Raw genomic sequence first — 25,991 nt, forward strand, 5'->3', positions numbered from 1 at the left:
TCACAGCACGGCTCACTTCGTTCGACCTCGGCGGCAGAGGCGGGACGCCCGCCACAGCACCGCTCTCGTCCGTGGAGCGGCGACGGCTAGCACGCAGTTCTACCACCGCCAGATCCTGAGCAAGGCCTGGGCCGCGACCGGGCGCCCCAATCACTGGACCCACGAAGACACGGCGGCTATCAGCAAGTCCAGCACACATCAAGGCGAGGAGTTGGGCCTGCTCAGCGCCCTTGAGCCCTAGGAGATATAGCAGATTGACCACGCCAACGTCTTCATCATGCGCCTGTGTCTCGCGCTTATGCACCACTCTCCGCGGACGGCCGACGGAGCCCCGGGGATTCCACCCCGCCAGTTCGACGAGCTGTTTACGCACCTGCACCGCCTCCTTCCCGGTCCCGACCACAGACCAGTTGGACCGGGACGGGTTGGTTGTGCCCTACGTCGGGGACGGGCTCGACCTCGCCCCATACGGCTGGCTGGACGAGCTGCGGGGGTGCTACGTCAAATGGTTCGGAGAAGGGTTGCACTCCATTCCCTGGTTGCCTAGCCAGTCATCGGATCAGTGTAATGCCTTGCACCTCTGGAGGCACGCAGGGTTCTGCCTGTGGGACCGGAAACTGGTCTAGACGTTGAAGGGCTGAGCATGTTTGGTAGGCTTGGGTTGGGGGGGGGGGTGGCTGTAATATACCGGATGGATTCTTAACCGCTTGGATCGAGCGGGATGACTGATGAGGCGCCGCAGGAAAATGTCAGCTCTGATTGCTGCTCTGAAGCTTGGCCGATGACAGCATCCTACTAAGCTTGGGTAAATGACACATACATCCTGATAGCGGGGATTCTCGTAGTCCGCAGTACTCATTGGGTTTCTCTGAGGATTCAAGTTTGGCCTCGATGGGCTTTTCAAGCTCAACGGGGTACTGCTAGACATGTGGACGGATTACAAGCGTCTCATGGGTTTGTTGCGTTGTCCAGGTGAGGAATACCTTGCCCACCTGGTGAAGAAGGGCCAGGTTGGGCACCATTCTTAGCGCCTCCAAAGTGCCCAACGTCATATCCACCACACACCATCCATTCCAAAACTCGTCTTGACATTGAAACTTCAATGCCATCATTATTTTGCATCTTCCATTGAGACCGTTAATGAGCGGTTCCGGAAGACGAGATATGCATTAGTGTCTATTGGAGTAAGATACGCGATACCCTACCTTTGACACCCAACAATGCTTGCCAACCCGAGTCATCACCACCGCAACCGCGATGTCCTCGTTACCATCAACGACCCATTCCACGCCCTCTCCGACTCCCTCGCAAACCTGACCCTCACCACCATCACCACCTCCCTCCCCGGACTACCCACGAGTCAGACGCAAAGTCAAAACAAACCTTCCAAACCACCACCAGATTCACACGCACTACCCACCAACGCCAACCCCCGTTCCGATCTCGTGACCGTCACTCCGCTCTTCCCGCCAGGCGACAACGTTATCTTCGCGCACTCATCCTTCTTCCGCCGCCTCTACAACCCACCAACTGGGACCCCGGAGCTCCCCACGCCGGCACAAGTCCGCGACGAGGCAGCGCGGTTGGGCCTCACCATTACCGCTGAAGGCAGCGATGACGACGCAAGGCTTGTCCCGTTCCCTGCGCTGGGGCTGCTCGTCAAGTTCGGTCCGGAGGAGCGGGCACTGAGGGGAAATGATGGGGCGAGTGCGGTCGGGGGCGGCGTGTCGGCTGCCGAGGGGAAGGCGATGATGCTGTTGGGTCGGGCGCTGCCGTCGCTGTTATCATGTGCGGGGAGTGGGAATGGGTTGCCGGTGCCGGTGCCGCAGGTCTTCGGCTGGCGGCGGGATGCGGGAACCGGGGAGAGGTTTGTGTATATGGATATGCCTGAGGGGGAGGTGTTGGAGGAGAGGTGGGGGTGGATGAGTGAGGCTGAGAGGGAAGGGGTGTGTACGCAGCTCAGGGAGTTGGCGCGGGCGTGGAGGCGGTTGAGGTTCGGTGATGTTGGATTTGTCGGTACGTACTTTTTTGGTTGGAGTTGACTTCAGCTCTTTTTGGCATGTGGGACATGATATGCTGACGTTGGCTACAGGGAGCGTGGACAACGGACCGCTGCAGGATGAGGTCTTTCGCGGGTGCAGAATGGCCGGGGCGCTGCCGCCTGGGCCTTTCCCAACGTCAGCGGCTTTCCATGATTACTTTGTCTCGATGGCGGTGACGATGTCGCAGAGCAGACAGCTCGGTGCCAGGGTTGGGCAGCTCCGCTATACGCCGCACCATCTCTTCCCAAGCGATGTGCCCGTTGTGTTTACGCACGGTGCTCTTCACCCGCGAAACATCATCGTCTCGGCTGGGCCAAATCCACGAATTGTGTCCATCTTGGGATGGGAACAGGCGGGGTGGTATCCCGCCTACTGGGAACTGTGCAAGGCGCGGAGGGAGTGCTCGCGGCGAGGGGGTCGAGACGAGTGGGAGAGCAGGTATCTGCCTGTGATTCTGGATGTGCAAGACTTGAGTGTAGAGATGTGCGGCTGGAATGTTGGCGCCTTGTGCCAGTACTGGGATTATTTCGTTAGTTTGATGTGATCTCCATTACGGCGAAAGCAGGTTAAACGCCGGCGGGTCGACGGGAATGAAGTCTTTTGTTCCACCGTTAGCTCTTTCTTTGTTATCTGATCCATCTGGTCCATATTGTGTCTCCTAGATACAGTTCTGTCGTTTATTCAAACTGACCCTTCCCAAACTTCCCTGTGAGATTAATCCGCAAGAGATTTCCCGCCTCAATCTCCTCCTTCCGCTCGACTAAGTCATCAACACTCCAGTTCGACACAATGGTTCGCCCCGTCAGAAACTTGGCCTTCTCGGTAGAGAGCCACACGGTGAGGCCGCCAATCAATGCCGGCGAGTCGAGATTAAACCTTCTGAATTCATCTTGAAGCATGTCGGTCTTAACGAGGCCGGGGTGCAAGCTGACGGTCGTGACGTTCGGATAAGCAGCCGCGATGTGCGTCATCAGCTGCAACGCGGCGAGCTTGCTGATGCTGTAACCCGCCATGAAGGGATACACCAGCCACGCGGCGGCTGAGACGAGGTTGACAATGGTGGCTGGGGTGGATGGCGACGGCAGGGCTTTGAGGAAGTTTTGGGCCAGCAGGAAGGCGCCTTTGGTGTTGACTTCCTGGGTTTGGCTATTAGCAAGTGCCCCAAGCCAATTCCAAGAAAGAGACTAATCACGCACAAAGTTGAGCCACCACTTCTCCGGATCCTCGTCCAGGAGGTTTCCGATACCAGAGTGGGCTGCCGCGTTGTTGATGAGGATATCGGCATGTCCAAAGCTGGCCTTGACCTTGGCGAACAAGTCTGCCACAGAGTTGGCATCCGAAATGTCGGTTGCGACCGAGAGGACTTGGACGTTGGAGTTGATGGCCTTGAGACTGGCCTCAACGGCGCTCAGCCTCTCGGCATTGGTGGCCACCAGCACAATGGCCTTTGCTCCGGCTCGAGCAAAGGCCGGAGCAATGCCCTAGGACTAGTGTCAGCTGAGGACTTTTACCGCTGCATCATTTTGAACTCAGGGGAGTCTTGCCATGGCTCCCATGCCGCGACTGGCGCCCGTGATGATGGCAACCTTGCCGACCAGAGACAGCTCGGGGTTCGAGGGGTCAATGGAGGGGTACACATCTTGATAGACATGCTTGGTGAATTGAAGGCTGCGATGTGTCAATCATGATTTTGGGAGAGCATGGTGAATTATTCTGAGGGTCGTACCTGGTGACGAAATAGTCTACTGGAAGGCTCTTGAGATCCATGATGCGGCTGGGCTGGAGGGATTCAGTGAATCCAAGAAATTTGAATGAGGTTCAGTGTGAAGTGTAAAGCGATTATGTCAGATGTCTTTGTTGGTTCATGTTCAACCCGGCCTCCCAGTCTTCTTATATATTTTCAAGGCTTGCTAGTGTTTGACAAATCTCAACAAGCTGACCAGCAGCCATGTCGATGAAGCTGTCTGAGCAGTTCAAGCTGTGTAAGGTAAGCAATAATGCACGTCGACCAAAGTTGCCTAATCGGGAATCGTTGAGCGACAGCGACATCGTCGACATGTGGAGAACGAAGTATGGCAGGACATTTGACGTTTTGTTGCCACTCAGGCCACTCCCCTCAATCTCTGTATCCACATCTCGACTTTACTTTCCTTCTAGGGAAAGGCCCCACCAATGCGGCAGAATAATGATTACACAATCATCAGAAGTGCCTGGCTTGTCTCGAGATTAAGAGAGTCGCGGCAAAGGGAGTCGAGCATCCCAGACATTGGCAAGATTGGTAAGCTTCCCCAAATCGACCCCCGAGCCAAGAAAAAGCCAGGGAGAACCCAAATTATCGAATTGGTGTCAAATCAGTGCCCAACACTACGGAGGCTTGACTCTTGACCAAGAAATAACCCAAAATCTTACTACACCTACCCCGTCGTCGCACTTGAAAGACTTCACTACAACTTCACCTGATTGGATGCGCTGGAATATCTATGCATCTGACGATATATTGGAGGATTCGAGGTATAGGAAGATTGGATGCGAGGAGTTATAGGAAGATGCCGAGGCAAGAGGATGCGAGGCATGGAAAGATGCAAGGGTGGGGGAAGTTTCGAGGTGGGGCCGGGGCTGAGGAACGCACTGGCCCATAGGTCCATAGGTACGGAGTATTACGACGATTGGGGTTTACCTGTGCCTTGATATTTTCCCAGTCAGAGAGTCCAGTGTCCGAAAAACACCTTACCTAAAATCGGTCCAGCTGGCAACCGGCAATTGTCAATATCCAAGTTTTCGACGAACACCTGACGCCATGGGCCGCCAGCCAACAAGCGGGTACTGCCAAACATGCAGAAAGAGGCGTATCAAGTGCGGTAAGGAACCGTACACTTAACACCTTGGAGACTTAAGTAGATTGTTACCTGATTGACAAACACGCAGATAAGACGAGACCTCGCTGCGGCCAATGTTCCGCTTCCGGCCATCGCTGCGGTGGGTACCGTCTCCCCTTGAGGATGGAAGTCTATGGCGTCCATTCAGACAACAACGGGGCTCAGAAGCTGGTGAGACTTTCAACGGCCAGCTTGAAGCGCTTGACACCCTCTTCGGGCCCCACTGTTGAAATACGTCTCAACTATCCGTATTCCCGGGAAGAATTATCCCCGGCCTACTTCTTCACAACCTACAACTGGGCCCCCTTCTTTCGTCCGCTCCTGTTGTCCGCCACGAACGGCGACTTCCCCGAAATCAACAAAGTCTGTCTCCAAGCTATCTCATATGGATACGCGGGTCTTAGCCTCGGGGACGGGACCCTGCAGAACAAGGGGCGCCTGCTCTACGGGCGGGTTTTGAGCGAAGTCCGGTCTCTACTACAGCAACCAGTCAAGCCCCTGCTCGCCAGGCTTGGTTTTACAATGATCATGATGGGCATCTATGAGGTGAGCCGGTTTTGTTTCTGTCTTACTGTTCTCTTGCTAAGTATCAACGCTGTCGGCAGTTCACCGTCAACAAGCTTTGCGGACAGGCGCCACCACACCACGTTGGATTGATGCAGATCCTACATCATTGCGGTTCCGAGACATTCCGAGAGCAACCCCTGCTCGAAGTGTACCGATCCTGCAGAGCTATGCTTGTAAGGCACACTGCCCCTTCCTGGCGCTCTATTTGGTCTCCTCCGTGCACGATCTAACACGGCACAGATCTGCCAGGCCCTCGGCCGACAAAGCCGCTGCTTTCTTGAGGACATACCCTGGAAGACTGTACCTTGGCGCCATGCACCCAGAACCTTCGAGGACTGTCTCATGGACATCATGGTCCATCTCCCCGGGATCGCCGAGACCCTGGCCGTCCCACAGAACCGAGCATCCTGCCTTGACAAGATCAAAACCTTGTCCGTCGCGTTACAAGACTGGCGCTGGGCCTGGCACGCAGCCAACTCGGCCTCAGTCCGCCAAGTCCGACACGCCGCAAGCCTTGACGACGCTGATTCGCACCTCCGGCCCGACACGCCCATCCTTGTCCGCCACATGCTGCAGACCAGCCTTGAATTCGACACACCGCGCCAGGCGCTCGACATTCTCTACTACAACGTCGCGCTCATCTACCTGATGCAGCTTGAGGCCGCCGCACGCGGCCAGACATATCCGTATTCCGAGGTCCTCTCGCCTGCCGAGCAGCGTTACATCCGCCGCCAGGTGGCAGCTGCCTCCCACCAGTCGTCCGACGGCGGCGGCAGCCCGCTTCTCCTCCCGGGGCAGGCAAGATTCCGGTGCCAGGCCGCCGCCGAGGCGTTCATGACGCTGTCGTGCGCCACGCGGCTGCTGGCGACGACGTCAAGTATGGTGACGGTAGTAACTCCAATGCCGATCGGCATTATGTACTGGGTGCTGCGGGACCAGATGCAGTTGCGGGAAGAGGAGGTGGCTTTGCTGGTTTCTAGGTTCCCTGTGCTTCAGGATGCCGAGAGTGTGTTTCCGGGGTGCTTTGTTAGTGTTGGGGTTGGTAACGCGTGAGGTGTTGCATAATTACGGATAATATATGCTCGACTCTCAACGGCCGATGACATACGCTTTATGCGCGGGATGGTGCGAGGAAAGTCATTTCGGAAGTCCCTCCAAGCGTTCTTCCTGAGACAAGATGAGGATTGCTGCGCAGAAAGTGGATGGTCCGGGCATAGAACAGATGATCTCGGAATACACGTCGACCAGGGCCTGTTGAAGGTCGTGACTCAGCGGCAGTGTCTGCTCGTAAACTTGGAAGCGTTGCAGGTTCAGACTGAGCCCCTCTAACATGTCGAGGACGTCCTGGAGCGTCTCGGCTGCTGATGAGGCATGAGCAAGGATGAGCTTGATGCTGCCCCAGACCGCCGCGGTGAGTGCAGCATCAGCGCCGAAATACACGGCAAGAACAGCCGCAAAATCATCAACTTGAGCCTTGGAACAAACCTGCTGACTGAAGTGAGGCCGGACTAACTGCATTGGGCGGCGACCGGGGTGGAAGACAACGAATCGAGCAGTTCCTCAAATGAGTGAACTTGCATAATACTCTGGTAATCCTCGGGGCCCTGCAGTTCGTCGAGGTACTTCTCCAATGCTCCATGCCACCGCGGAGTATAAGTACGCCAGCTCCTGGGGTGAGTGAAATGGTATGGTTGAAAAAAGGAGTTGGGGTCGGGTCGGTGGCAACTCACTTCTACATGTTGCCTTACGTATCTCAGGAGTCTAGCAAACCTAGACGCATAATTGAGGCGACCACGGATTTTGGGTTAGAGGCGCCAGCGGCAGAGATCTGAACTGCTCAAGATTTTGAGCAAATTGGTGGGACTCTCTCGTCTCAGATGGTCATGGTGGAAAGAGGAGGACATTCTGCTTGGATGAAGAGGGGAAGTCGCAGGGGGCCGAGCCGGGGCAACCAAAATGGAAGGCGCAGGTCGGACGGCCGACAGCTGGAGCCGAACGATTCCAGTTCGGGCGGTTGCAGATACTCAAGGTAGGCCCTGTTTGGGCACCAAACTTGAGGGCTTCCAAAAAATTGGTAGGTGCCTCAGCTTACAGTACTTGTCTATCACCCGATATCCCTTTACTTCGGGTCTTCGACGTTCAACTCTCTGCCGAGAAACTCCTTGGACTGTAGAACAGCCGATCTTTGATTACACTGTGCCGTATGCAAGTTCTCCTGCATCGATCAGCGCGCACCCGGGGTCCCAGGCCGGCACTTGGCTGAGGCCTGCATGGCCTGCGGCGTAGCTTGTTTCAGCAGCGCGCTTCCTCGCCATATCTGGGAGTATTTGGCTGGTCCCAAAGACCAATCCTGACATTGTTCCAAGTTCGAAGTCCAAACCCTTGGGATGGAGGCTAAGGAGCTCAGCCTCCTTACTTTTTAACAGTCGCCATTGAGCTTCTCGACGCTTTCAATTACGCTCCTTGGCTCTAAAGATACTACCTGCCGGATGTTCGTCACGGAATCGAATGGTCACCTGCTCCAAGGACACCGCGTTTGGTACGTCCATTCCCCGTTCGATGATTTCCATTGATCCCCGACAAACGAGAAAGTGCACACTACCAGAGTTGTGAAGTTTCAACAGAAATACTGTATCTTCTGTCCCTACTAGCCAATCTACACACCCCTCGAAAACAGCTAGCGACCCCTCTTTCGATTGGCTCCCATGGTACCGCTGTGGTGGTCCAGCAGCTCCGCGCCAAGCCACGACACCTCCTAGTCACGCTGCCAGGTATCGACCTAGATGACGATGCCGCCTTGGCCGCCTTCTTTGTGATTTGGGGTCACGTCAGGGAACTCGTCCTGAACCCAGGATCAAAGAGCGTCAACAGCATTGCCGATGCGCTGGCCACCCGTGGCATAATCTTCCATCAAAAATGATTATGAGGCTGCTCAGGCAGCCAGGCGCCTCGTTTTCTGTATCCTGGTTGGCAAACAATGCTGTAAAAGCCCAACTTCCTCCGTCCTCAGCCGGGGACTATAACCTCCTTGACGAGATGGAGGGTCACCGAGGCGAGGCGCGGCTCTGCTTGAACCAATACAGCCAGTCTAGCAACAAGCCCCTCCCAGACTTTCTCCTTCGGTTCGGGCTGATGACTTCCCCTGGAAACCACTGCGCCTTCGACGACGCTGACGATCAAGCGTTCTTCAGCTGGACAAGAACAGTCAATTCCAAGGATCTCAACGCCCACGTCCTAACCAAGGTCTGCGGAATTACGATCCAGTGGGTTGACTCGCTCTCCTGTCATCTGGAGCTAGACAAGCAATCTGGCAAGCTCTTTTTTTTTTTAACCGATACCCCTCGTTCTGCTTGGCGAATAGCGAGACCACGCAGAGCGCGTACTACCCGGGAGACATCACCGAGGAGGAGATTTCCATGGTAACCACAGCCCTTTAAAAAAAAACTCTATTTACCCCGAGAATATCCATTTACCCCGAAAATACAAGAATTCGAAAAGCAGGAAACGACACAGACCCTGAGGTGCTGCTTGCATCTAATCAGCCTGTCAGTGACTCACAGACGCTCCAGCCCCCCAATGGAAGAGGTTCCCTCCGTCTCGCCTACGGAGACCACTCTGTCGCGCTGCAACATATTCACGAGCAGATCAATCAAGCCATGGAGTACGCGGCCAATGACCTAGAGAGAGATCTCCTCCGCGCATACAACGAGAGTTTCCAGACCGGCAGCCTCGACATGTACCGGGAATCTCAACGAATTTGGGTCAGGGACAAGGGCACAAAAAGTGGAGAACATCTTTGAATTTGTCGAGCCATATCACGATGCCCATCACGTACGAGTCGAGTTCGAAGGTTTGGTGGCCATTGCCGACGATGAGGGAACCAATCTTTTGGCGAAGCTGGCCCAGCACTCTTCCAAGTTCATCCGGAAGCTTCCTTGGGAGACAGCGGAGAACGACGCGGGAAGGGGCCGTTTGAAAAGAGTCTTTTTGAGCCGCCAGACTTCTCGAGCATTCACGGTAAGAAGCCATGAAATTCCTGACGAGATTGCAGGTTTGAGCAGATGGTTCCTGACGCGCCACAGCTCTTGCTTACTGCTCAAACATTATCTTCCCCGATATCAACCTACCAAACGTCGAATTCCTCATAACCTTGACTCAGTGAGTATATCGCCCGACTGATTCTGATTGCTCTAGTACAACGATATCCGCCAGGAATGCGGGTTCAAGAACGTTATCATCGCCAACCGCATGGGCATCGAAAGCCGAGCGAGGCAATACCCTTTCATCGACGCCTCGGAAGTCGAGACATTTGCAAAGCAAAAGTTTCCGGCACACTACTGGTGGGTCGTGCTCCATGAGCTGCTGGGACATGGCACGGGACAGATGATGGTCGAATGCGAGGAGGGCAAGTACAACTTAGACATCAACAGCCCGCCCATGAACCCCCTGACCGGGAATCCCATCACATCCTGATACAAGACAGGCCAGACATGGACCTGCCAGTCTGGTGATCTGGCGACTACCGTGGATGAGTGCAGAACTGAGCTGGTTGACGCCTATCTCATGAATGATCCTGAGCTGCTGGAGCTGTGCGGCTTCATCGAGAACTCCTAGATCCGGGTTGAGACTGTGAGTGTCGACCCAGGCCAGGTCGATGGCCCTTTGGCTGACGAGCGTCAGTCACCTACAACCTCTACCAACAACTCGGCGTTGACGGGCTACGCGGCCTCGCGAATTACAACGTCGACAACGGTGTGAATCTCTCACAACTCCATATTAACTGTTACAGAATCTTTTTAAACTTTCTATCCTCATCCTGCCATCAAACAGAAATGGGGCCAAGCCCACAGTCGCGTAAACCCCCTTTCCACCCCTTTTTCACCTCCCTCTCCCAACACCCCTTTCCCCAGCTTGAAACACACATCGACCAACCCAACTAGCGCCCTTTTTTTCTTTCAAGGCGCACTTCGCAATACTCAAAAACCTTCCTCACCCACGGCTCCGGCGTCCTAACCATAACGCACAACCAATCCTCCCTAACAGTACACATCGACCGGTCCAAGATCCACTCCCACGGCCAGCCCGCCCTCGGCGCCATGCTCCTGCGCCTGCACACGTACCGGTGAACGGCCGACGTGGCCACTTGCCGCGCCTACTACGAGCAGCTGACACGCGTCGACGAGGAGGCCACCGAGTACCTGCTGTGGCGGGAGAAGGTGCTTTGGCACAAGCCGTCACCGCTCGTATTTGTGCAGGCGAATACCTTTGTTGTGGATAATGGGGAGCAGCCCGGAGGAGGGGGCGAGGTGGTTGTGGGGGAGTATGACGAGAGTGTCGGAGGGGTGGTGCGGAATTGGGTCGAGAGGGAGGTATGAGCTGAAAGGTTCCCACGCGGCGAAAGGTTGGGTCGGGTAGTTCAAGTAGTTTTGGTGGAAACAGGATGGAAGCGGTTCGCCTTGGGCCGCGGTCAAGGTGGACCGGAATTGAAGACCTCAGTCGTCGCTCTCCATTCAGTTCGATTTACCCAGCTGCCACACCGTTTGAGCAGTGATATGATTACCGGCATAAGTAAATCGTGTGCCGGGAAACAAACTGGAATTAATTAGACAGTTGTAAGGCGCGTGTTCTCCCTAAACCATCTTCTAAGGGAATGGAAACCGTCAACCGGCAACGATATCCGTCTCTTTCATACTGGTATTGAGCGGGGCTCTACCCCGAACGAGTTCACCCCAGCCTCAACGTCGACCGTCCTGCTGCCGCCTGGCCATCTCGTCTCCATCACCGCCAAACCGATGTCAGAGGATTCCATGCGGTACGGCTCGGCGCCAACAATGTGCTCGCCCGAGCCTGTATCCCCAACATCTCCCGGATCAATGAGGCCGCCTGACAGGACGAACTGTTCAACTCTGGCCTTTCCGCCGTTTGAGGCCGTCCTGGAGGTGCTTCCGGGAAGCTGGAGGTCCAAGGAGATATTGTATTGCTGCTCCTGCTGTTGGGTTCTGTAGACAATTTTGGAAGACAGCATATCAATGCTACGTTTCGAGAGCTGAGATTAGCCACCGACCGGGAAAGATGGGGAAACGGGGGAGTCGAGTAGTAACGCACTATATAACGATTGGGAAGAGGCACTCCATTGTGTAGCAGAAGCGGTCGACTTGGTTGGCTAGGTTGAGCGCCCTTTGGGGTTTGACCTGGAAAGAGTAGGTGACGGCTCGCATGATGCCGACGAGAGCAAGCAGGGCCAGGCGAACCTCGGTGCTGCGGACCAGGTATTGAAACAGGCCTGTCTTGCTGGTTCGTCTGAACGTGGACATCTTGGCCTGAGCAAAGGTCCTCAACAGGTAGTAGGCGCTGACGCATTCGAGGAGCGCCAGGAGCGGGAAGTACGCCATGTGCAGGTAGTTGACAGTTCTTTGAAGCGCCATGTCGCCGCCAACGATGAACCGAACGCGCGTAATGGCGATGTTGATGCGAACCGCGACGATGGCCACCATGGTCGTCCAGAAGAGGCTCGCGAAAAGGTACCACTGCCTATCGCGAAGAATGCGACTTAATATGACATAGCTATACAACGAGATTCCAGCTTCTTGAATCTGTTGTCTAAAGGTCAACACAATCCAGTCTGTCCGCCATCGAAATTGCTTGAAGCTCGAGCCGGAAAGGCCGACAAGGGCTGATGCTCACCAGCCATAATATATCCGCAAAGGCCGCAGCGACGGCGCGGTTCGTGACTGGCACAGTCGGCAAGTAATAGGCGTAGAAACAAACCCCGTTTGCGACGGCGCAAGCGGCCGAGGTTACGAGGGGGACCGCGGCGATTGGGGAGAAGTTCGTGACGCTGACGACGAGAATCCCGAAGAAGACATTGCCCGCTCCTATGGTGCTGAGGATGGACCAGCTCAGCTCGAAGAAGACGGGTTCTGATTCCATGATGGTTGACTGGGCTGGAACCACGTGGCTCGGAGGAGCCGATGGGGGGATGTGCAGAGAGAGCAGAAGTTGGGGGCCTCATCACACTGATCAATGGGGCGGTGGCGATGGTGGTCCTCACGCCCTGAACCCTGCATCCACATGTTGTCGTCAACGGTTGAAACCTGCACTTTGGCCAGACCACTGCCGACCCCGGATCTGCACGAGAGGTGGAGGAGTACCGGGGAAGCGGGCGGCCCCAAACGTATTGCAGGCTTCGTGTGCACAGACATCCACGATTCATGACCGGTCTCACGCCTTCTCACGAGCTAGCCAACGCTAGCGCAGAACCGGGAACTCCGCCCGCCGCTCGCTTGATCTCGGCTTCATCTGGTGTTTGGGACCTTTGGGTTTCGTGCCACGTTGGGTCTCATCATAACGGTGCAAGCTAGATCAGACGTTGGTTTGCGTCGAGTCCAAACTAATCTACCCAGCGGCCAGTATGCTCCGGACGCAGCCGGGCTGAACAGGTTCAGATCCCCGGTACCAACCGAGGCAAGCCTGGTTCTCGACTTTAGCAGATGGCCGCCCGGCTCAAATGCTCCATTTGCGTATATCCTCGTATACCCTTTGAAGGAAATCGAGAACCATACTCGAAGACTGTCGCGTATGATCCGAAGAAGAGCAAGAGGCGGCCAGGGGCACGAATGGGGCGAGTCTGTCGCATTTTGATCCGGTCATGCAGTGCCTTACTGGAGAACCCAGCTCATGGGGTCCATCTCCATCGAGCTAAACATGGCATCTGATGCCTGAAACTGGTTAGTGCTATTTGCATCAAGCGAGCGACTTCCTGCATGTCGTAACTCACCAGATAATTCCAATCCACGCTCAACCCTGTGGTCAGGTCCAGACCATGACCCACATCATCAACACCCACACCCAGAACCGCGTCTTCCTGAGTCTGCCGACCGCTGGCTTCAATCGCCTCCAACAGCCCAAGAGCCCTTTCCTCGGCCGCCTCCGCCTCCTTGAACACGAACGCCTCCGTATCTTCATGACTCAGTCCTTGTCTCACCGCCTCAAACTGCGCGCGGATGACAGCAGCCACGAGGTAGCATTTCGCATTCGTCTGCCCCGTCTCCAGGGACTTCCAAGCCCAGACCGTGAAGTCTTCCATGGCCAGCAGTAAATCGGGTCTCAACTCGACGGGTCCAAGGCTCAAGCCCTGTTCTTCCCGGGCAAGCGTTTGCAGCTCAATAGCAATGCCGACAAGTGCTCGGACCGCCGTGGTGCGGAAGAAGCCTGATCCGTTGATGGCGATGCGCCCGAGGCGGTCGTCGGCCAAATCGTCAGACAAAGATAGCGGGTGAGGGAACGCGGTGCGCCAGAAACGGAGGGCGTTTTCGACCGCGGCGCGGCGCGAAAATGCAAATTCGGCTTCTCGGAGGGCGGGAGCGAAGAAGGGGAAATGAAGCGCAATAAAGAACCAGCGGAGAATCAAGTCAACAGTGCGGAGTCCCAGTTCGGATGGGCTTCTCGGGGCACTCTTGCATGCCTGGAGCGTATGGGTGAGGGTCCTGTACGCTTCACGGAGCTCTGCGTCGAGCTTGAGAGTCTCGGAGTAAGTGGGGCGGGAGGAGAGGTCGTTGAGATGCTTTGCGACAGCCAGCCGCTGAGGGAACGTGCTGCGGAGGGCAATGGCTATAGTTGTTTGGGTAAAATGTTCGTCTGGCCTGGGCGTGAGGTCATCGCCTTCTTGGTCCGTTAGCTGGTCGTCATCGAAGTTCCCTGGTGGCTTCGTATCGAACTCGTCGAGAGTGATCAACGGCGGTGCGCCCGAGGTTAGGCTGGAATGCAACATGAGTTCCAGGATCGTATTCCAAAGCCGTCGGCGCATCTCCGCTACTAGCAAGGTGACGGTGACAAGACCCAGGCCCGCCGTGTCGCGGTGCAGGCCCATGTACATGGCGATGCGGACTGTGGTTCCCAACGTTGCCCAAACCATTTCCTCACCCACCCCTGTCGCTTCGCGGGCCATCAGGAGCAGGATACTGGTTTGCAGCGCGGGAATGTCGAGGCGGGACTTGAACTCGGGTTCCGAAAGCCATGTCTGCGCTTCGTACACCCAACGTATGGCATAGGGACGTAAGGAGAAGGTGGAATCATAGGCTGCGGCACCGATGGCAAGCACCAGTTTGAGCTGGACCAAGAAGGCAGGATCCGGGTCTCTGCTCGGGTCCCAGACGGCCTCATAGTCGCGCCTAAAACTGGGAACATGCAAGACGCGGAAGATAGCCTCGCTCGTGTCAAGATAGCACTCAACCAGCGCATCACAAACAAGCCTGCCGGGCAGCTCGGGAGTGGGTGGGCAGGGCCATGGAGGCCGTCGACGGGCCTTGATGACTTTGGCCAGAGATTTACACCGCCTCTCCATGACAAGGAGTTTGGACATAGGGTCGCGCAGGGAACGCTGGATAAGCTCAATCATGTCACTAAGCTGGAACACAGTCAGTAGTGGTTCGACCTGCTGCTGTGTTTGAGAAGGGCTCATACAAGGCCGACCGCATTGACCCAATGGCTTTGGCCAAACAGCCGTGTCTTGTGCGTGACGCATTTCGTGACGACCTGGGACTGGGACTGGCCGGCCGAGCGGTGCTCAGTGTGCAGATGGTAGTTAGCAGTGAAGTCAGATAAATGTAGCGTTTTCGTCTCGACATGAGTATCTCTCGTGAATGTCGAGACCGATGCCGTGTTCGCTGGACTCGGGCCTGATGACACAGCCTGTTCTGGTGCTGGTCGCCTACTGCTGGGCTGGCCATAGGTTCTTGGCGATGGACTGGCAGCAGCAGATGTGGCAGTAGAGCCGGTGAGAGCAGTTGTGTGTTGTGGTGGTGGCCGAGAAGAACCGTGGTGTGTGGGCTCGGAAGAAGCCGGAGTTAACAGCGACATGGCCGCGGGTTCGGATGTCTGGATCTGCACCGTCTGGCTTGCATCGCCAACTAAGGGATGCAGCGGGCCATCCGGCCGCGGAGGCCGCGGAGGGTCCCTGTAGACGCACGTGGCATTTTTGGATTTCGCACAGTTGCTGCAGGGCGTTTCTCTGTTGCACCGGATTTTCCGTCTTCTGCAGAGAATGCAGGAGCTGTGCCTGTTAGCTGGGCTCGGCAGGACAGTTGCACCGAACAACGAGGGAGGGACGGAAATTCAAGGCAGCGAACGAAAGGGAAAAATCGTGGGTATCGGAACCCGCCCACCAACGAAATACCCAATCCACGTACACTGCTGGCCTGCGTCGCCGCCGTTCTGGCTCCATCATTGCACAAATTCTCAATATGGGTAATTCAAAATACTAGTAAGTAAGAGAGATGACTCGCAGTTTCCCGTCATATTTCGCTGAAGCAATTCGACTTTCGGGAAATGCTTCGGAGACGGAAGAATAGGCGGGCTTTTGCGTTTTCAAGCAGGAGCAATCGGCATTTTATGCAGTGAAGGAAGCGAACCCTGCGCATCCTTCTCAAAGAAGGATGCTACATGGAGTGAACAGATCTGTGATTGGCCACCTGTACCGTTAACGCCGAGTCTTTTTGCCGAGCCCGAGTGGTTACCAATTTGCCGAGCATGGCAGGCCCGGAGCCAGATTCCACGGAGCTGAGCCGGGTGTCCATTTGCTGGCACCGGGCAGGTCGGGCATATAAGGTCAGGTCTTGGCCCTGAACTGCGAGCACCACCGTACCACGGCTTGCTCAGGTCACAACCAGCCCTTCGGTCCTTAGGCTTCAGCATCTGGCCATCCGGAACTTCTGACAATAACTGAACACCAGTACGACCATTGTTTGTTTTATCTTCCGGTCACCGTCCCTGAGGTGTTACAGCGATTTCTTGACAACATCCGATCCTTGACATCACTCTCAGTCAGGGTCCTCACCACCATCAGGATCACCTCCCACGGCGACTAGCCTTCCATCACGGACCGTAAACTCGGAACCCCCTCCACAGCATTTAATTCCACCGTATCATGGCCGTCCCCGAGCACCCCGAGGGCCGATCTACCCGAGCACCCAACGACGAAAAGCAAGTTCCCAACCAAACCGACTCAACCGATACCGAATCTGGCAAGGGTACACTCACCTCAGGCTCCCGAGGGTTTTCGGCAGCTCCCGATGGCGGCGCCCGCGCGTGGCTCGTCGTCGCCGGGGCAGCCTGCATCTTCTTCTCGTGCCTGGGCTTCATGAACTCGTTCGGCGTCTTTCAGGAATACTACATGGCGAACCAGCTGCGCCACCATTCCCCCGACGACGTCGCCTGGATCGGCTCGCTGACGGCCTTCCTCCAGTTTGCCGGCGGCGCCCTCGCCGGCCCCATGTTTGACCGCTTTGGCGCCTGGGTCATCCGCCCGGGGGCCGTGCTCTACGTCTTTGCCCTCATGATGAGCAGCATCTGCAAGGAATACTGGCAGTTTATGCTGGCGCAGGGCGTGCTGGCCGGGTTTGCCATGAGTATGCTGCAAGTTCCTGCGTTCGCGGCCGTGTCGCAGTATTTTGATAAGAAGCGTGGCGCCGCACTGGGACTGGTCGTTTCCGGCAGCTCGATCGGAGGGGTTATTTTCCCCATTGCGCTGTCCAAGATGCTGAACGGATCCACACTTGGGTTCGGTTGGTCGGTGAGGGTGATGGCGTTCGTGGTTACTCCGCTGCTGGCGTTTTCCTCTTTCGCTGTGACATCGAGGTTGCCGCCGAGGAAAACAAGCTTCTTCATCATGTCGGCGTTCAGGGAGGCCAGGTTCATGATGCTTATCGTTGCCGCATTCTGCTGCTTCATCGGCATGTATACACCGCTGTTCTACATTCCGACATACGCCGTTTCCAGGGGCATGGAGCGTACGCTGGCGTCATACCTGTTGGCCATCGTCAACGCCGCCTCGACGTTCGGGCGGATCATCCCCGGCATATTGGCCGACAGGTTCGGCAGGCTCAATGTCTTTGGCCTAGGTGCCTTGCTCACGGGCATTATTGTTCTCTGCATGAACACTGTTGTCAGCACGGCAGGGTTGATCGTCTACTCCGTCTTCTTCGGCTTCACATCTGGCACCATCATCTCGGGTGCATCCGCTGCACTCTCGATCTGCACCGACGATGCTCAAAAGCTCGGCACTTACATGGGCATGGGCATGGCACTGGCATCCACGGCGTCTCTGGTTGGGCCGCCGGTGAACGGTGTGTTGCTGGACACATATGGAGGATTCCTTCAGCCGGCCATTTTCAGCGGCGTTATCTGTTTGGCTGGGGGCGTCCTGGCGGTTGCCACCAAGGTTACAACGCCGAAGGGTCTTTTTGGCAGGGCCTAGGTTGAGCAATGAATATTTTCTCGTGTACATGCATCGTTCTCTTTTTTTGGATCTCAGAAGCTACCTCGGCAGGGAGATAAAGGGGGTGGGGTACCTTGTAATATATCTGATTATAGACACCCCTCACTTGTTCTTCGTGCCGTTCTGGCTTTGATCCCTCTTCACAAGTTCACAGCTATGCAATTCTGTAATATCGACCCTCCATTCTTTTGACATTTCCGGTTCCACGAGGTCTTGGATGGCACAATACCCCTTACGCCTTCTCCAGGCCACACCCCAAACAAAAGAGAGCGAAGTCATGAGGGTCAACCCTATTTGCTCACTGTACTCTCAACATTAGATTGGTTGAGCTATGATATTCCTTTCGCCGCTTAACTAATACTCGATCGAAAACGGACAGTCAGCGCCCACTTGATCTGGTTCACACGTGGGTAGTCTAGGAAAGATTTCCATGGTACACCTTGCCCTTGTTTCTGGCATTGCGAAACCTAAGGTAGTCAATGCTTTGCGGTGCTATATGTGAGTGAAGCAGCTCCCTTTGAACATCAAGAAGTCACAGTTGCAAGGCACCTCAGGATCAAGCCGGTATCAATGGGCTTGCTTTGCCAGCACCAGCAGCAGGCAACCTTCAGCTAGAGCTCTGCGAGACACAAAGTGTAAGAACCCGAGACTCAAGTACCGATCTCGGCAAGCCAATTGTCAGCTACCATTGATGACTCTACAACACTACCTAGGTATGCTGCTCTCAACAGCTTTCTGTGAAAATTCCTTGGTGAGGTGTGCCTGTTCGTGGATGGGATTTACAGTCAGCGCAAGATTGTTTGACAGTGGAATTACTCAGAAAAAAAGTCACGTCAAGCAAATCGTAACATCCCCTCGAGCAACTAGTCTCTGCTGGATTGACTTTCAACTTCATTGTATGTCACCAACACAGACAGGTTCAACGGCTAGGGCAAGAGCCGGCATCGCCATCAGAACTGGACAACAACAGCGAGCTTTGTCACACAGCAATTGTGAAGCAGGTCCGCTCCGGAGTGCAAAGGGCTGCCGGCACCGCAGCTTTTTTGCTCCTTCCGCATGCTCGAGAATCGCGGCAGGGACGCTCCAGTGCCTCCAAGATTCTAAGCTTGTGACTTCCTTGCTCCAGCGGTCTTACTTGTTGCCACCGACATCTTGCTGGTTGCAGTAAAATACTACCCCCGAATATCATCAATCATCGGCAGCCCCATCGCTGCAAGCATGGGCGCGCAATTTACCAACCGCGATTTTCCTATTCGCGTATCGCACGCTCACGAGCCCAAGCCTCCTGCCGCCGACCTGTACCGCTACTGGAGAAGCCATGAAGAAGAAGGTTACCTGGAGCGACACTGGCCCGATGAGCTGGACCACGATGCCTGGGTCAGCAGCATCCGCAAGATTCTTGTCCGCCAGTTTCCCGAGTTCGTCGACGCCGAGATCCAATACTTTGCCAAGGGCACCTTCAACCGCCTTTACAGTCTCACCAACCCCAGCTGGGAGAAAGCCTACATCTTCCGAGTTTCGATTCCCGTCGAGCCCTTCTTCAAGACCGAGAGCGAGATCGCCACGATGGAGTACGTCCGACGGCACACCTCGATGCCCATCCCCCGTGTGATCGCCTTCTCCTCGAGCGACGACAACGAGCTGGGATACGAGTGGATTATGATGGAAATGATGCCCGGGAAACCTCTGCGCAAGTTGTGGGCCACCATGCCCGATGCTGCGCGAGTCGAGTTGTTCGCCGAGCTGGCCAGTTATGTTAAGCAGCTCGTTGCGCTGCGGTTCAGCAAGTTTGGGAACCTCTACTTCGCCGACGTCGCGGACCGCGTGCTGGCTCTCCAGGCCTCGCTGTCGGTAACGACCTGCAACGGCATCGATGCTAACATGGACAGGGACATCGGTCCTGGCGGCAGTTTCGTGCTTGGCCGGATTGTGGCTCAGGATTTCTTCTTCGACAAGCGAATCTACTACTCTGGCTCACGCGGACCCTTCAACACAACCCGTGAGTTGGTCGACATGCGCGTGGAGCTCCTGGGTCAGCGGATCCGGAACCTCGCGCCCGTCGAAGGAGAGGCCTGGTACTGCGAGAACGACCGAGAGCTGGACCGCAATAAGGACCGAGTCTACGAACTCTTCGAGCAGCTGAAGACTCTCGTTTCGCGACTCGTTCCGCCCGACAACGGACCGGAAGATGTGGGAGTACTGTGGCACGACGACCTTTCGGAGCATAACCTTCTCGTCGATCCTGTCACCTTCAGGCTTACTGCTGTCGTGGACTGGGAGTCTGTCAGCATTGTCCCCGCCTACGAGACCTACGATGCGAGACCGGCGTGGCTGTCGGACAGGGACTGGAGACCAACGCCGTTGGTCCAACTTGCGCGAGGCGTTCCGCCCAACGACGAGTTCCTCGTGGCAGACAAGTTGCGGAGGGTCGGCGAAATGGGTCCAGCTAGGCTCGCATACCACGCCATTGTTGGGCCACTGTACGACACAAGCTCTCCCGAGGCCCGACAAAGGGTCAAGAACAAGCAGGGAATTGCTAAGCAGCTGGAGATCGCATCGTTTCAGCACCGACCCTGGTGGACGGCCGCATGGTTGGCCGAGAACGGATTCGGCGGGGGGCACGCTGCTCAGGCTGCAAAGCCTGCTGACAATGCCCTGGCCGACATCAGCAACCAGAACCGTGCTGCTGACCAGATTCACGGCGTCGGCAAACACTACGCGGCCGCCAACAGCTAGATCAAGGACGGGAACCAGATGGTCAGCGAGGCAAACCCATATCAGAACCCCGGGTTCGGGAAGGTGTGCGAGACGGTTATTCGGACACACAGTCTTCAGCGCAACACGCATTTGGAAATCTTTGGCAAGACACCTTAGGACGGTGCAACCAGTATGCTGTGTTGTCTGACACGAATGGAGCAGCTGATGCCACAGCTAGTGAGCCACATGGCAAGAGCATATATCCGAATCAAACGATGCCTTAGCAAAATTCTCCCCGCCGGCGCACATACATATTCCTTCCGTGCTCCGGGTACTAATAATGACAGTCGCCTGAGCTGGGAAACAATGTCCCGCGCGAAAGCCTTGAGTAACTGGCAGCGTCCCACGACATATTGTCACTTGAGCCCTTAAGCATCTAACGGGCCCTCCGTGGTTATACAAGGTTATGGGATGTCCGATCGGGACCAACCTTGATTTTCGGTATACCTTGCAGATCCCGGTGTACAGTCTGGGGATCCCACCCGACTGATTTTCCTGCAGACGGTAGGGATTACACAAGAAGCGGCAGGTGTTGGCGGGAAGTTCTTTTAGCCGCAGTTGAAGGTTGTCACGAACAGGAGAGAGATGTAGCGGATTGATATCTTATGCAGTGGAGAAGTTGCTTTGGATGCACTTGAAGTGTCCAGACGCATATTCCCCTGATTTGAGAAGTAGGCCCATGATTTGAGAAGTCTTGACTGCGTTGATTGCTCCTCATGTGATTAATAGTCACGAGCTTGACGGCAGCTATGGATTCTTGCCAGTTAACGATCCAGGTCACAATTCAGTGAAGAAAGCAAATCATGAATATGGTAGGCACGGTTTATTAGATTACCGATGATGTACCACCTCGTAGGTGCATCCCTCTCCATCATCGTGCGTATGTGTGAATGAGCGTGGCTTGGTTGAGTCCCCAGCACAGGCCTGATGAGCCAAAACCAAGGAAATTGAAGGAAAGTAAAAATGTGCCCGAGTTATTATTCACCCCCCTTGCAGCGGCGGCCCCCAAGTGCGAAATCAAAGAACAAAGTCTTGCCCCGACAGGGATATGTACTTGTACTTGCGCCCCTTGTCCCCGGCTTTGCTGAAAGGCCCCTGCGCTCCTCGGGATGGCGCCTTTCTGCGGTGAGCGGTCGTGACACCGACGCTGTGACTTGGCGGCGCCATCTCTACTCTTTCTCTTTTGGAAGCCCTCGGCGTTGTTTAGGCGAGGGTGCTCGCTTAGAGAACCTCGACGCAGCTGGCGTCAAGGTTGACGACACCGTTCTGGCGTGAGAAGATGGGTCAGTTTCGTGGTTGCATGATTCACTATGGCTTTCCGTCTGGGAAAATGCTCACTTGAATGGTCTTGTCCGAGCAGCAGTAGGCGCTACCCTCGCAGTTCTTGCCAAGAACAGCAATGCAATTGAGAACGCCGAGGAGCCCGCTGGTGCAGCAGACGTTCGAATTCGACGAGTTGCAGCTGCCAATGGTGGTGTCGCCGCCTCCGGCGCGGACAACCTTCTCGGACGGGGCGGCGATGGCGGTCATGGCGAGAGCCAGGATGGTGAAGATGCTGGAGTACTGCATGTTGGCGGTTGTGGAAGAGTTGCTTTGAAAAGCTGGAAGGGTTGGGTTTTGATTGCTTGGAGCGTTGAGTGGTCTGTGAAGCTGATGCTGCTGATGGTAAAGACTCGAGGGCCGATGGAGGAGGAGGACCACTCCTTATATAGACATTTTCGGGCATGTTAAGTTCCATCCCCTCTCTGGGAATATTAGCGATATTTTTCTCCAGTCAACCGAGTTCGAAGCTGCCGCTCGGTCCTTCGGAATCCCGTAGGTTGACCGTCGATCATCGACACCCACAGTTTCCTCATTCGGTTTCATGATCGATGCTGTTGTGGAACAATCAAGCTCAAGCTCACAATCTCCGTCCGGAACCTGGGGCTGCGAGGAGATCTGAGATCATCCCGAGTCAACACTTGGCCAGACCATGAGCCCCAAGCCAGCCGTCGTAGAGTTGCCTCGTCTGGGCTCCCGAAGGCCGAGGTGAACTGAAGGTGCTCAGCCATTTCGGGCCTTGTTCAAGAGTTGAAAGACAAGACAGCTTTGCTTGTGGGCCGCCATCATGATAGACATGGGCTGCATCAATCATTACTGTTGAGAGTTTGAGGAGGCCAGCGAGCCCTTGACCGTCCGGGTTTCCAGATTCAAGGATGGTGCAACGGAGAGAGGACATTCCCGGTCCGGCGAGGTTGCAACGTAAGGACTTGCGCGGCAAATAATTATCTCTTGCGAGACACAAACCACCACTCTCCAATATCTTACCACCGCGCTTGGTTCCTGTGTTCTTCATTCAGCTGCCAATTTCGAACGCTTGAGTCGAGTAAGATACTCCCCGTCCGGCTCGAGTCGGGCGACCACTGCACTCCTCCCCATCGGCGCCGATCATTTGGTTCGGAGACCTGTGGGAACTCCCCGTTCATAGTTTCAGTTGTTTTTATCTTGCCACTGCATCGAAATTCTGTTTTTCTTTTCTTTTCTTTTCTTCTTTTTTTTTCTTTGGATAATTGGCAAAGTTTCGGGACCTCGCATGTTGATTGCAGCTGCAGGAGGCCGCCGTGTTATGCTCCGAGTCTTCGGCTGATGCCCAACCACTGCAAGCTGACAGCCGTCCGCTAACTGGTAACTCAGTCAATTCAAATTGACCATGTCCTGTCATACGTGACACCGCTTCAAGGCCTTACTTGACTTGCGCACTTTCATTAACTGTCGCATGACCGCTGATTCCTGACTGCAGGACTATTACCGCACAATGAGGCCGGCCGGGTGGATCCGGCAGCCCATCAAGCTCATTGTCAAAATTTCTCCACATCGCTGGCAAATCATCCAATTAGATGGTGAACTTGACCACAAATGATAAACAGAAGAAAATATCTTAGGTTCTATAGTGTAGCGGTTATCACTCCGGATTCTGATTCCGGCAACCCCGGTTCGATTCCGGGTAGGACCTTGAATTTTTTAAATTTTACTAATTTCGCTTACTTTTATCGGACTGGGTGCCAAATTCGAACTACATATCCTGCAAGATTGCCAAGTGATGTTTAACGTGTTTTATCAGCGAATGCACCATATCAGCGAGTGCACCACTGGTAAGGGCTGCATATATATTTGGGTGCAGCACTAACAACGGGAATAATGCGCGGAATAAGCTGTTAGTACTTCGACTAAGTGTCTGTGCAGCCCTTACCAGTGGTGCACTCGCTGATAAAACACGTTATTGCCTTGACAAAGTTTAAAATCCGCTCATTCTCCTAATGCTGGGAACGCCATAGCAGATAGAAGAACGCTGCCCAATTCTAGGTGGAGGGGTTGCCGGAGAAGCCGATGAGGATGATCTTATGGTTTACCCCCTTTGTCTACATCACATCGGAAAGATTGCCATACATTACAGTCATTTCAGACGTTGAAGTGATGGCCGCACCGCCGGCTAAGACGGGGTCTTCCTCATCATCAGGATAGTGGCAAATCATCCGAGTCTGTAACACCTGGTCCCCCATTCCGTCGGCAGACCCTTCTCCTGCACCTTTTGTAACAAATAGCTCTCTGTAACCCGTCGGGGTGAATCCTAGTCTTTCAAACGCCCTCTTCCCGGCAGGTGTGGCAGTGAGTGCTACGTCCACAAGCGTTCGCAGGTCCTGTTAGCCTCTCCTTGCATCTCTGACATGCCAAGGTCCTGGACACTGAGACACTCACCTGATATCCCAACCACTTTCCAGTCAAACCTCGCTTGCACCCGCCTCACTACCTCTTTAAGTGCATACTTCAGATACCCTGTTCTTTCCCCTGCTTCTCCCTCTCCAAGGCATAAGTCTGCATTGCCATACCGCTCAACGTGGTAGACATGCAACCCAACCTCCTCCCTTTCCGCCTCCTCGCCCTGATCACCGCCACCGCCACCAGGCCTGGGAAACATCGTCCTTGAATCAACATCCGCCTCCTTCAACCTGCCCTGAAGCAGATCCTCCCAGTAGATTCTCGTGATTGGCAGTACGATCACCACTCCCGCGACCTGAGCCACCGCAGCCGCCGCTCCAGGCCCGTCGCCCTCTCGGGAGAAGCCGATGGCCAGGTCTGGACACGCGTCGACCCAGGCGCGTAGCGTAGTGTAGGGCAGCGAGACCGGGTACATGGCCTGGTCGGAGGCATAGACACTGCGTAGGACGGCGTCGGGGATTGGGTGGGCTGTGCATGATTTGATCGGCGGGCTTTGACTTCCGGGCCCGGCTGGCAGGGGCGATTGTTGAGTTGCCATTGTTGTGAGCGTCCCAAATGTGGGGTAACATGTGGCCGATGTGTGATACCTGAGGTAGGCCGCTGAGAGTCTGGGACAGTCCTGTGGCACCCAGGGGTTGGACAAAGCCGTCAATGACTCCGTGGCAGGGCCGAAATCATTGAAAAGGAAGGGGTCGGATGTCTTGGTGCAATCACCGGGTGGCGGGACGTCGGCGAGTCGCAGATGCTGTGAAACGTAGTTAGAACTAAGGAGATCCCCTGGGTCACTGCGTAACCAACGTGGTAGACATAGTCATGGTTGGGTTTGGTTCCGATTTGCTCAGTGAAGACTCAGAATGAATTGGGAAAGATGGAGGGTGGTGGGCCAATAAACCTGCCCTGTGAAAGGCAGCATGTTCAATTCAGCAAGATGAGTCATGACTACTTATACTGATACCACAATGACCCAGTCTAATCAATCCATACACAAGACACAGTGCCAAAACCTCAGGCTGGCTGTTTCCCATAAAGGCAAGGTCTTTTATCTATACAGTATTCCTTTCCTCCAACAAACTCGAAGTTCTGTCTTGTCTGGAGGAAATCACGTTAGTTAATGATGATGAGATTCAGCGATTGAGATTTTTTCCACAGCCACCATAATACTCTCAAGGGCCGTATGATCCATAAGGTGCATATGAACAAGGTCTGTGCAAATTACTGTACGGATAATACAACGCTGTATAGTTAACGTTAAAACGTTTTCTGACTTAGGTAGGTTCTTCGTGGAAGAATTCTGTGTAGAACTGAAACGTTTCTGCCACTGCGCTGAACATTGAACCTCAGCAGCAAGCTTACCGCAGCGGGGTTTTGAAGGGGGTGAGAACGCTATTTTACAGCGCTATGATAGCTTGAAAAGTTTTGACAGCGCTGGCAACTAGCATTCCCAGTTCAACTAGCATTCCCAGTTCAACTAGCATTCCCAGTTCAACTAGCATTCCCAGTTCAACTAGCATTCCCAGTTCAACTAGCATTCTCAGTTCAACTAGCATTCCCACGCCCGCACCTGCAGCAGCCTGATCCAGCGCCTAGCCTGGTGTATTCCGTACGCTCCGATGCACCCCCATTGCACTCACATTGCATCCTGCCATTGCACCCTCTGTTGCGCTTTGTCATTGCACTCCGGCAGTTTGAACCACTGCCGCATTCAGCGTCTATTTCCCT

General features: G+C 54.9%; 10 protein-coding genes and 1 non-coding gene across 11 annotated transcripts; 6 read left to right on the forward strand and 5 right to left on the reverse strand.

Annotated features, from left to right (window-relative positions):
* Positions 1-1,152: 1,152 nt before the first annotated feature.
* On the forward strand, positions 1,153-2,586 carry N657DRAFT_667281 (uncharacterized protein; the record flags this gene model as incomplete). Its single annotated transcript, XM_062795388.1, has 2 exons — positions 1,153-2,016; positions 2,093-2,586. Exons 1-2 carry the CDS (start codon positions 1,221-1,223, stop codon positions 2,584-2,586), a joined length of 1,290 nt encoding a protein of 429 aa, XP_062641972.1. The 5' UTR covers positions 1,153-1,220.
* A 48-nt stretch (positions 2,587-2,634) lies between these two features.
* On the reverse strand, positions 2,635-4,095 carry N657DRAFT_667282 (NAD(P)-binding protein). Its single transcript, XM_062795389.1, has 4 exons — positions 3,769-4,095; positions 3,587-3,710; positions 3,239-3,523; positions 2,635-3,178 (listed from the first exon to the last, which is right to left on the reverse strand). The coding sequence occupies exons 1-4, from the start codon at positions 3,807-3,809 to the stop codon at positions 2,720-2,722; spliced, it is 909 nt and encodes a 302-aa protein (XP_062641973.1). The 5' UTR covers positions 3,810-4,095; the 3' UTR covers positions 2,635-2,719.
* Positions 4,096-4,839: 744 nt separating this feature from the next.
* On the forward strand, positions 4,840-6,812 carry N657DRAFT_606561 (uncharacterized protein; the record flags this gene model as incomplete). Its single annotated transcript, XM_062790224.1, has 4 exons — positions 4,840-4,900; positions 4,941-5,464; positions 5,524-5,658; positions 5,726-6,812. 4 exons carry the CDS (start codon positions 4,840-4,842, stop codon positions 6,536-6,538), a joined length of 1,533 nt encoding a protein of 510 aa, XP_062641974.1. The 3' UTR covers positions 6,539-6,812.
* A 1,709-nt stretch (positions 6,813-8,521) lies between these two features.
* On the forward strand, positions 8,522-9,958 carry N657DRAFT_685399 (uncharacterized protein; the record flags this gene model as incomplete). Its single annotated transcript, XM_062796772.1, has 4 exons — positions 8,522-8,748; positions 8,847-8,904; positions 9,055-9,246; positions 9,680-9,958. The coding sequence occupies 4 exons, from the start codon at positions 8,522-8,524 to the stop codon at positions 9,956-9,958; spliced, it is 756 nt and encodes a 251-aa protein (XP_062641975.1).
* An 840-nt stretch (positions 9,959-10,798) lies between these two features.
* Positions 10,799-12,779, reverse strand: N657DRAFT_405477 (uncharacterized protein). Its single transcript, XM_062787217.1, has 3 exons — positions 12,170-12,779; positions 11,591-12,078; positions 10,799-11,517 (listed from the first exon to the last, which is right to left on the reverse strand). Exons 1-3 carry the CDS (start codon positions 12,413-12,415, stop codon positions 11,172-11,174), a joined length of 1,080 nt encoding a protein of 359 aa, XP_062641976.1. The 5' UTR covers positions 12,416-12,779; the 3' UTR covers positions 10,799-11,171.
* A 364-nt stretch (positions 12,780-13,143) lies between these two features.
* N657DRAFT_584036 (uncharacterized protein) lies at positions 13,144-15,707 on the reverse strand (the record flags this gene model as incomplete). Its single annotated transcript, XM_062789725.1, has 4 exons — positions 13,144-13,203; positions 13,263-14,891; positions 14,948-15,536; positions 15,673-15,707. The coding sequence occupies 4 exons, from the start codon at positions 15,705-15,707 to the stop codon at positions 13,144-13,146; spliced, it is 2,313 nt and encodes a 770-aa protein (XP_062641977.1).
* Positions 15,708-16,409: 702 nt separating this feature from the next.
* Positions 16,410-17,738, forward strand: N657DRAFT_638207 (MFS general substrate transporter; the record flags this gene model as incomplete). The annotated part of the gene is made up of 1 exon (XM_062791566.1): positions 16,410-17,738. One exon carries the CDS (start codon positions 16,410-16,412, stop codon positions 17,736-17,738), a length of 1,329 nt encoding a protein of 442 aa, XP_062641978.1.
* Positions 17,739-18,977: 1,239 nt separating this feature from the next.
* Positions 18,978-20,495, forward strand: N657DRAFT_685403 (uncharacterized protein; the record flags this gene model as incomplete). Its single annotated transcript, XM_062796773.1, has 1 exon — positions 18,978-20,495. One exon carries the CDS (start codon positions 18,978-18,980, stop codon positions 20,493-20,495), a length of 1,518 nt encoding a protein of 505 aa, XP_062641979.1.
* A 1,242-nt stretch (positions 20,496-21,737) lies between these two features.
* Positions 21,738-22,085, reverse strand: N657DRAFT_685404 (uncharacterized protein; the record flags this gene model as incomplete). Its single annotated transcript, XM_062796774.1, has 2 exons — positions 21,738-21,782; positions 21,855-22,085. The coding sequence occupies 2 exons, from the start codon at positions 22,083-22,085 to the stop codon at positions 21,738-21,740; spliced, it is 276 nt and encodes a 91-aa protein (XP_062641980.1).
* A 1,351-nt stretch (positions 22,086-23,436) lies between these two features.
* On the forward strand, positions 23,437-23,508 carry N657DRAFT_t168. The gene has a single exon. It is a non-coding gene; the product is annotated as a tRNA-Gln (tRNA).
* A 291-nt stretch (positions 23,509-23,799) lies between these two features.
* Positions 23,800-25,182, reverse strand: N657DRAFT_694574 (uncharacterized protein). Its single transcript, XM_062797293.1, has 3 exons — positions 25,071-25,182; positions 24,252-25,017; positions 23,800-24,168 (listed from the first exon to the last, which is right to left on the reverse strand). The coding sequence occupies exons 2-3, from the start codon at positions 24,808-24,810 to the stop codon at positions 23,915-23,917; spliced, it is 813 nt and encodes a 270-aa protein (XP_062641981.1). The 5' UTR covers positions 24,811-25,017; positions 25,071-25,182; the 3' UTR covers positions 23,800-23,914.
* Positions 25,183-25,991: the final 809 nt, after the last annotated feature.

The sequence above is a fragment of the Parathielavia appendiculata genome, assembly GCF_033297405.1.
Source record: "Parathielavia appendiculata strain CBS 731.68 unplaced genomic scaffold N657scaffold_56, whole genome shotgun sequence".
Classification (NCBI taxonomy): Eukaryota; Fungi; Ascomycota; class Sordariomycetes; order Sordariales; family Chaetomiaceae; genus Parathielavia; species Parathielavia appendiculata.

Excerpts from the sequence above, each read along its gene's own strand:
- N657DRAFT_667282 (XM_062795389.1), bottom strand. The coding sequence starts at position 3,809 with ATGGATCTCAAGAGCCTTCCAGTAGACTATTTCGTCACCAG. Across the intron at positions 3,524-3,586 it reads GTCGCGGCATGGGAGCCATG|GGCATTGCTCCGGCCTTTGC; the intron begins GCAAGACTCCCC and ends CACTAGTCCTAG. Across the intron at positions 3,179-3,238 it reads AGAAGTGGTGGCTCAACTTT|GAAGTCAACACCAAAGGCGC; the intron begins GTGCGTGATTAG and ends AGCCAAACCCAG.
- N657DRAFT_405477 (XM_062787217.1), bottom strand. The coding sequence starts at position 12,415 with ATGGAATCAGAACCCGTCTTCTTCGAGCTGAGCTGGTCCATCCTCAGC. Across the intron at positions 12,079-12,169 it reads TTGCGGATATATTATGGCTG|ATTCAAGAAGCTGGAATCTC; the intron begins GTGAGCATCAGC and ends TTTAGACAACAG. Across the intron at positions 11,518-11,590 it reads CTCTTCCCAATCGTTATATA|CATTGATATGCTGTCTTCCA; the intron begins GTGCGTTACTAC and ends CTCGAAACGTAG.
- N657DRAFT_694574 (XM_062797293.1), bottom strand. The coding sequence starts at position 24,810 with ATGGCAACTCAACAATCGCCCCTGCCAGCCGGGCCCGGAAGTCAAAGC. Across the intron at positions 24,169-24,251 it reads GAAAGTGGTTGGGATATCAG|CACTCACTGCCACACCTGCC; the intron begins GTGAGTGTCTCA and ends TTGTGGACGTAG.